Here is a 9,696-nt window from a genome sequence, read left to right as displayed (position 1 = left end):
ATATATATATATATATATATATATATATATATATATATATATATATATATATGTATATGTCTTTAAATTTTAAACCAATTAAATAATGCCAATACAGGTAGACTCTCCCATTAATAGAGATGAAATGCAGCCATGCAGGCTACTTAATGATATACTCAGGATTGCACATTACACACACAAAGTTTGATAACTGTGGAATCAATTGTCATTACACAATAACAGTCTAGAAACAAAGTATTCTTTCAACTAGTTGTCTTTGTTTTTTTGTTTCAGAATGTGGCCCCGCTCCCCTTGCAGTGACCCTGGTACTCTGTCGTACAGAGGCCCGTGTGATCCACAGCAGCCACTTAATTTTTTTTTTTTTTTTATTAAATGTTTGGTTTTAACCAAAAATTCATGATTGTAAATGCTTTTAATGTTGTTCCATGTTTTATTCTGTTTTAATCCCTGTTTTATTCTGTTTTAATCCCTGTTTTATTCTGTTTTTGTTATTGTATTGTAATTCCATATTGTTTTTATGGTTGTTGTACATTCGGCATCATTGTAAATGAGGGCTTGCTCTCAATGATTCTCCGAATCCACATAAAGGTTGAATGAAAAAATGAATGACTCTCCAAGAGGCGATAGCACGATAAACGGGTGGCGGCACAGACAGACGAGGCGCCGGCAGGGACAGTTTTTGCTATGGGCAATGTGGGCAACCGCCCAGGGCGCAATCTACTCCAAACAAAAAAAAAAAAAAAAAAAAAAAAAAAAAAAAAAAAGAAAAGAAATCACCAGTTTACTAGGTTACCATATTGACACGTCAGGGTTTTCCCTGCCTTATACTTTCTTAGGCGCGCCGTCTAGACGTTTTCACCGACCGCCTGCGGCTCCTTTAGGAATCTGTTGTTGATGCTAGCTTGGATTGGGAGGGAGTTAGGCGGGTACTGGGCCGTACGTCATGAAATACTGACAACGGAATTAACCAATCACTGCAGCGAATAGTTTCTGCGTGAACGCTGAGAGGATGGCTTTCAGCCGCAACACATCCGCTGTAGGCTAGGTGGTGGTGGAAGGTATGAATCGCCTAGCGCGAGAAACACAAGCGCCCGCAAATACCAGTGATACAATGACAACATAGCGACTTTCCAAACTACCCCCAAGTGACTTCATAACCTAACGTTAGTCAGAAACTTATTTATGTAACGTCTGTTGTGTTTGTTTTTGTGCCGATATGCCGTGCGCTGACTGCCTTCCCATCTCTCCTTCGTTCCACTTGCTGTTCGCTTCACTTTTCACACACAAGCACCCAGCCCCCCTGCGCAGTTGACAGAAGTTGTGATTTTGATTTGATAATAATTTATTGTCCAGCCTTTTTGTATTAATTTCTGCACTTTATTTTATTTCCTGGTACTGTTTGTGTTTGTACCTATTTTGTCAGTATCTTAGATCTTGCCATTTATGTTTGTGTGTGGAGACATTTGAGAAAATAATTAAAAATAGCCTAATTAAATTATAAAATGTTAATCTAATGCCCAAATAAATCAGTTAATCAATATCTGTGTTTCCCAATAACTGTCTTTTATCAAAATGCAGTTTGTTAAACACTGAAATTGTTATAGTAGCTTCTTGATTTGTCTCAAAGAGTGCCCCCCCCCCACCCCGCCTCGGCAACACCGGACAGGGGACACAACTTTTATCGGGTATACGTACCTTGGCATAACAACGGCTGTCTTCCTAAATATGATGATAAATCATTTGCATTCAGAATAAACGATTTGTTTTTAAAATGATCTGAAAGTTGTGGCTGACCCGCTAACATGATATTAGCATGTGAAGTTGGTCATTTAGAGTTGTTATCATGCATTGATATTGATATCATTAGTTGTTATTATCATGCATTGATATTGATATCATTCGTTGTTATTATCATGCATTGATATTGATATCATTAGTTGTTATTATCATGCAGTGATATTGATATCATTATCTCACAGATGCTGCAGATTGTCTCAGTGTTTTCTCTTGAATCTTAACTGGCGGTTATCCTCGCCTGTCAGGGTCCAGGTGAGTTGGTGATGTGAAAATGGCATTTAAAAGTTACGAACCTCTGTGCAGTCGCACCTCCGGCAGCAAGACGGCGTCCAGGAGCCTCTGCTGCCTCTCCACCTTCAGTTTCAGGCGAGAGTTTTGCAGCTCGTACTCGGCCAGCGTCTCCTCCGGCAGAGCCAGCGTCTCCTCGGCGGCTGCAGGTTGTCGCCGCATCACCTGCGATCTCTGATGAGCTGGTGAGCTGATGGTTCTGATTCTGAGAATGTTGTTCTTTAAAACCATTGTAGTCCAGTCTAGAAGTTTGCTGTAATGATGTGAGTTTATTGAAGTACACCGGCACACTGGTGAACTGACCGACACAGAGAGTATCTGGGGCGGTGAGCTGACCAAGAGCAATGTCAGAGGAAGACCTTTACACAGTGACTACAGACGGTATGTAAATAGGCAGAGAACAAAAGGTGGGGGAAGCTATTGTAAGGCAGTGATCAGGTAGGGTGCGGTCCCGAATGGGAATAAAAGGCATAAAAAGTGTTTGTGTTCACGCCCACAGGATTAAAGGCCAGGGCCAGACGACAGGATGGTCCAGTCAATTAGCAAGTCTGTCTGAGCTGCCCAAAATGTATTTTCCTTTCACACCTCCCATTGGCATCAAAGGCCCCATGACATGAAAAATGCAATTTTGGTTGTTTTTTGGTGATAGGCAGTACTCGAGTTGAGGGGGATGAGGGCGGATATGGCATCCCCCCTGAAATAAAAACGGTCAACCCTGTAAAACTGCCATTAAATTAGCCAATTTCTAGGGAATAAAAAATCGGATGTTCTCATATTATAAAGTCGGAAAATTGTGAGAAAAAAGTCGGACACTCTGAGGGGAGGGGATAATATTCACAAAAAAAAACAAAAAAAAAAAACTTCATAATTCTCATGATTAAAGATGTACCTTTATGGGTATCTGTAGACACGGCAGCTCAATCTGGTTCCAGTGAAATTTAGCAGTGTTTTTTAATAACTGAAGGCTGAAGATATTCATTCATTCATCTTCTAAACCGCTTATCCTCACTAGGGTCGCGGGGGGGTGCTGGAGCCAATCCCAGCGCTCATAGGGCGAAGGCAAGGAAACACCCTGGACAGGTCGCCAGTCCATCGCAGGGCAGACAGACAAACACTGACGTTCACACACACAGTCATACCTAGGGGCAATTTTAGCTTCTCCAATTCACCTGACCAGCATGTCTTTGGACGGTGGGAGGAAACCGACGCAGACACGGGGAGAACATGCAAACTCCACACAGAAAGGACCTTCTCGCTGTGAGGCGACAGTGCTAACCACTGCACCCACTGCACCACCGTGCCGCCCAGGCCGAAGATATTATTAAACATATTAAATCTGTCAGCCTCCAAGAACACACCGATGTAGGAGTGAACACTGAAACAGTGACTGCCATCGCCGTCTGCTGTCGACAAGGGCGTAACTTTGAGTTGAACATTGGGGGGGTTGAGATTTCCACCTGTGAAGCAGGTCTGAGGACATGCCCCGCATGAGAAAATCTTTAAATATTTCAATTATATAGATAAATATAATATATATAAATATATAATATTACAAACATAAACTTAGTAGTGATCATACACGGCCATGGAACAATCATCTTCATCTATGTAGGCGATCTTTGGCTGATCAAGTGACCGCACAGAACTCTCCTATTGGCTTTTAGCCCATCATGTGACGGCACACGAGTCTCTTATTGGACACATCGATGGGCTCAATGGAAAGTGTCCCGGTTTCATTAAAAAAACAAAAACAAAAAAAAACAACAACAACAACAACAAAAAAAAAACAATCGCGTCTCTCTCCGAATGAGAGCGATGTATGACAATACCCCCAGCATCGTCAACAGGGGCGGACTGGGACAAAAAATCGGCCCGGGCATTTTGGACCAGACCGGCCCACCACATTCGATAACGCACACCTTTCCAGTCTTTTTGCTCTCTTAAATGTGTATAACAACTGTGCAACTCTTTAAAACCATAATGCCATGCAATTAGTTAGCTGTCATCAGCAGTGTTGGGCACGTTACTTTGAAAAAGTAATTAATTATAGTTACTAGTTACTTCTACTAAAAAGTAATTAATTACCAGGAAAAGTAACTATTACGTTACTTTTTAAAAAATTGTTCAAATATGTCAAATTACTTGGCTGCCCCAATCATACTGGACTATAGTACTATAGTGGAACAATAAAATACAATAGATGAATAGGAATTGAACTTTTTTATTCTATTGAACAGGCCACAACTGGCCAACGCCTTTTGGGCATCTATTTCAGATCAGTAAGTGCAGGTGCCTATCAACATGAATGGAGAATGAGCCCAAACTGCACATAGGAATGTCATGGCGACAAACAAAGTATACCACACAAATCCTTTAAATCTGAATCTGATTCGATTGGTATATATATCTCCCCATAAAGTTAGAACAAGGCATTAAAAAAGGCAAAAAAAACAACAACAACAACAACAACAACAAAAAAAAAAACCCAAAACAAAACAAGGCAAAATAATAATAATATTAATAATGATAATAATAATTTAGCACCTGGGTTACAAATTCACAAAAAGAGTACAGAAATGAAAATTACAGAAACCCTAAATGCCACTGTGTGTGTCATCTAGCCAATGACAGGCAGAATGATAAGAATCACTTCACTGTCATGGTTAACAACAAAGTGAGGTAATAAAGTAAAATCCGCCTTTTGTCCGGGTGGGGAATTGAACCGAAGATCTCCTGCATGGCAGACGGGGGCACTATCCGCTCTACCATCGGGAATTGTGTTCCTCAGGTATTGTTTGGGCTTATTCTTCATTCATGTTGATAAATTACGAAAAAGCAAAAAAGTCCGATCGGTTTGAAAATTGACAGCCGTTTTTTTTCTCGCAGTTTCTCTGCGCCACTTTTGCGTTTTCTCTCCATCTCAGTAGATCCTATGAGATAACGTTCGACCCGCGTTGCACTGCACACCGGCGCACCGAGCCACAGGCTCGTGATATGATTGGGCCAGCCCCGTGTCAGTGAAGAAAAATAACCAATGGGCCACAGAGCAGTGTGTCTCAAGGGCCGGCCCGGTGATTAGTAAACAAACTCTTGTAATGACTTTATTTGCCGAAATCATTATGCAGGCGGGACCAAACTACGCAAAAGGGGTTGTTTAGCAATGTGATTGGGCCAGCCCAGTGTCAATCGGGCCGCTGATCTACTGATCTTACGGTCAGCTATTTCAATAATAATAATTAAAAAAAAAAAAAAGTGTCGGGGGACTGTCGGCCCACTTAGCACATCGGCCCACCGGGCAAATGCCCAGTGTGCCCGATGGCCAGTCCACCCCTGATCGTCAAAGATGCCGACCTCTAGACAAACGTCACTACTTTTTACTGCTAAATTGAGAAAATCTACCACATTGTTGTGTTTATAATACTTGGCAATCATTATAAATAATTATGATATGATATTGGGGGGGTTGTGGTGGCTGGTTTGGATTATTGGGTGGGTTGCAACCCACCCATCCCCCCCATAAATTACGCCTATGGCTGTCGATGTTGATTTTTGAGCTTCAAGGCATTCAAACACACATCCAGTGGTGTAGTCTACGTGATACGCAGGTATACGCCGTATACCCACTAGAAAAGGTCCCGAATTTCCGTATTACCACTTAACAATGCGCAAAGATACGTATCAGTATGTTGTTTTTTTTTTTGATATAACGTTCACTTTCCCGTTCATAAAGTCGCCTTCTCTGTGTTAAGAAGCGGGCTCTTTTTGACCATAGGGGCTTCCATCAAGCGTGACGTTTCGGGGGACACTACAGCTGGAGCTAACGTTAACGTTTCAGAAAGGGAGCCGTGTGTGTGTGTGTGTGTGTGTGTGTGTGTGTGTGTGTGTGTGTGTGTGTGTGTGTGTGTGTGTGTGTGTGTGTGTGTGTGCACGCGCGTATAACCACTATAATAAACTAGACTACATCACTGCACACATCTAACACCCGCGACACATGCATCACAAAAGTACACATCTTATTGGACATGTGTATTTGCAACACAAATATGCAGAAACAATGCTAACTGAAGCACTGGAACATGTGGGAGCAGTTTTTTTTTATCTTCATACACAGTTGAACATTTGAGCACATGCAGCTGTGTGCCAAATTAAAAAAAAAAAAGAAAGAAAGAAAAAAAGAAACACTCTTTCACACAACCTATTTCTACTTTTTAACCTAAAATGGAGTTTTTAATGTTTTAAAATCACAACCTCTTTCTGCAGACACTCCTGTGCTTGTTAAGCTCTGCCGGAGGTGTGTCAGCTTCTGGCAACTATTTCATAATTAAGCAAGAAGCATTTTAAATCTAATGTTAAACTAGCAATCTACAACACAGATATGTAACACCAAGCATCATCATCATCATCATCAGCATCAGCATCATCATCATCATCATCGTCATCATCATCAGGTATTTGCATCTTATAGTATCGAGTGGCGGTGACGTTAACCACCAAACACAATAACCGGTGCTTCAACCTAATGTTAAACCAGCCGTCTTCAGCACAGACCTGTACCACCATGAAACACCGAGCATCCTGACTGGTTTTTAGGTCTGACCCAGACGTGGGCAACTGGTGGCCCACGGGCCCCACGCAGCCCACAAACCTTCATTTTGTGGCCCCTGGGTGAATTTCAAAATTTGGACAGAAATGATTGACTTTGTCTCAGTTCAGGATCATGTAGCTCGATGGCTCCACCTGCAGGTCAGTTGTTTACATAACATTATGTCTCATTAGAAGAGGTCAGAGGTCATGACAAGGGATCATCCACCACTTCATGATGTGGAGAGCTAAAGACACCATGAGCAAAAAAGAAAAATTTATCACAGAAACTTTGTGCTCCAATATAAAAGTTAGACCGGCTGCCTGTTCACAGAGTTCATCAGTACACCATAATGTGCAGACTGTATCAATGATGGCAGAATATATCATTAACCAGCACTAAAACAGCTGCCATAAAGCGAAATGTGAAAAATACATTGGTGCTGCCAGACTTGCCATCATTAAAGATCTTAAAAGAAATATAAACGAGCAAAAGAGCTACCACAGCACAAAAATATTCTTTTGATGCTTCCTAACAAGCAGAGCTGGAGCTAGAAAAAGCCAAAAAGCCCAGTCTGATGGAGAGACAGTGCAGTGTGGCTGTGGGTTCGCTGCCCTGCGAGTCACTGCGGCCCCTAATGATCACTCACATTATTTTGTGGCCCTTACCCCCATAAAAGTTGCCCATCCCTGGTCAATCCTGTAGCCTCGACTCAATACACAACACAACTGTCCAGTAAAGTAACAGACAACCTCAGGATAATAGTAACTCTGTCCTCATGTAGTTTCATTCATTTTTTATGCAAATAATTGTTCTTGCAAGAAGTTATCCTATTTTCACATTGTCAATGAGAATATTTCAAAACATCCTGCTCTGAGAAAGAAAATGTTGAATGATGGTAATAATTGTGGCAGTAAAAGTAACAGCATAAGAGAAAAAAACAAAACAAAACAAAGAATTGCATAAAACAGAAAAAGCAGTAAAATGTATCAGTTTAAAGTAAATGCAGCAGCGGTGTATGTGGATGTCCAAGAGCAAAGAGAGAGTATAGAGTATTATTCAGTTTGCTTATTGTCCCCCTGGGTTGTGGCAAATAGAAACATATGGGCCAGCGGTGCTGACTGCATTAGCCTGTATTAAAACAACATGTGTGTGAGCAGCACTCAGGTGTGTCTCACCGGCACACTCATGACCTCTAACATCTGCACGCCTGCTGAAACCTCTTCCACAGACACTGCAGCTGAACGGTTTCTCTCCTGTGTGTGTTCGCATGTGTGTGTTGAGGTCATGTTTCCATGTGTAATTTTTGCCACACACTGAGCAGCTAAATGGTTTCTCTCCCGTGTGAATTCGTTTGTGTGTGTTGAGGTAATTTTTCCGTGCAAAACTTTTACCACAGACTGAGCAGCTAAATGGTTTTTCTCCGGTGTGGACATTCATGTGAGGTTTTAAATGACGTTTATCACTAAATGCTTTTCCGCAGACTGTGCAGGTAAATGGTTTCTCGCCTGTGTGAACTCTGGTGTGTGCTTTAAAGTGTCCTATCTGTGTAAAACCTTTACCGCAAACTGAGCAGCTAAACGGTTTCTCTCCTGTGTGGATTCTCATGTGTACGTGAAAGGTTTTTTTATCTGCAAAACCTTTACCGCAGACCGAGCAGGTAAACGGCTTCTCTCCTGTATGGATTCTCATGTGTGTATTAAAGTGTCCCTTCTGTGTAAAACCTTTACCACAGACTGAGCAACTAAAGGGTTTCTCTCCAGTGTGGATTCTCATGTGTAGTTTGAGGTTTCCTTTCTGTGAAAACTCTTTACCACAGAGTGAGCAGGGGAACGGTTTCTCTCCAGTGTGGGTTCTCATGTGTGTGTTGAGGTTTCCTTTCTCGGTAAACCCTTTACCACAGAGGGAGCAGACGACTGATTTCTCTCCAGTGTGGATTCTCATATGTCTGTTGAGGGTTCCTTTCTCGGTAAACTGTTTACCACAGAGGGAGCAGGGGAATGTACTCTTTCCTGTGTTCTTGGTCTTGGAGCAGGAAGCTGGTTTCTCTCCCACATCAGGACTGTCATGACTGAGAGGGACTTCACTCGGTGGGTTTGAATCTGACTGAGCTTCTGTGGTCTCATCCCAGTCATCACTGTCATCAGTCTCAGCCTCAGAGGAGGGTTCTGGGTTCCTGGCTCGTTCCTCTCCACCATCTTCTGTTTCCATCTGTCCAGTGGAGCGGCGGACGTCTCTGTTCCACTCAGCTTCCTCTTCATCATCCTCACTCTTCACAGGGACAGCACTGAACGGCAGCTTGGTGATATCCTGAAGCTGCTCTCCCTGCTGATTGGTCCAGAGTTCCTCCTGTTCCTCCTGTTCCTCCTTAATGTGTGGGGGCTCAAACTCCAGAGTGGTGGTCCGCTGAAGCTGCTCAGGGGGAACCTCCTCTTTACACACTACTGGAAAAAAAACACACAGACACACACAATTATGCTTGGAAGCTGACCCGAGCCTGTCAGCATCACTTCATGTCAGCATAATCCCTACTAAAGCTTTTGTAAAATACAGATATGGTGACAATCAACACTCGCTTTTTTATTGTTTATTTTTTTGTTTGTTTCGTAATTAGGTGAGAAACAGGTTTCTTCTGATTCTTACCTAATTCCAGTTCCCTTTATGATTGCTTGGCGACCAAAGATCAGATGTCCCTTAACTTTCTCCACCTGAGCCCCAATAAAAACTTTGTTTTACATGGTCCTGATAACCTCACCGCCTCAGTTGATGAGTTTACTGGCCGACTTCACTCTAACATCAAACCTGCCACTGAGAATCTCTGTGTCATCGTTGACCAGATTTGTCTGGTCAACATTGACCAGTTGATTGCTGTCCTTAATAGTTTTAGTCTAGTCTTAGTCAACGAATATTTAAAAAAATTATATATACAGTACAGGCCAAAAGTTTGGACACACCTTCTCATTCAATGCGTTTTCTTTATTTTCATGACTATTTACATTGTAGATTCTCACTGAAGGAATCAAAACTAT

General features: G+C 42.1%; 1 protein-coding gene across 1 annotated transcript; it reads right to left on the bottom strand.

Annotated features, from left to right (window-relative positions):
- Positions 1–7,117: 7,117 nt before the first annotated feature.
- LOC115369175 (gastrula zinc finger protein XlCGF8.2DB-like) lies at positions 7,118–9,494 on the bottom strand. Its single transcript, XM_030065743.1, has 2 exons — positions 9,470–9,494; positions 7,118–8,712 (listed from the first exon to the last, which is right to left on the bottom strand). The coding sequence occupies exons 1-2, from the start codon at positions 9,492–9,494 to the stop codon at positions 7,736–7,738; spliced, it is 1,002 nt and encodes a 333-aa protein (XP_029921603.1). The 3' UTR covers positions 7,118–7,735.
- Positions 9,495–9,696: the final 202 nt, after the last annotated feature.

Source organism: Myripristis murdjan, chromosome 12, assembly GCF_902150065.1.
Source record: "Myripristis murdjan chromosome 12, fMyrMur1.1, whole genome shotgun sequence".
NCBI lineage: Eukaryota > Metazoa > Chordata > Actinopteri > Holocentriformes > Holocentridae > Myripristis > Myripristis murdjan.
This window is presented reverse-complemented; position numbering and strand designations above follow the sequence as displayed.

Excerpts from the sequence above, each read along its gene's own strand:
- LOC115369175 (XM_030065743.1), bottom strand. The coding sequence starts at position 9,494 with ATGACACAGAGATTCTCAGTGGCAG. Across the intron at positions 8,713-9,469 it reads ACAGAGATTCTCAGTGGCAG|AACCAGCTTCCTGCTCCAAG; the intron begins GTTTGATGTTAG and ends ATGTGGGAGAGA.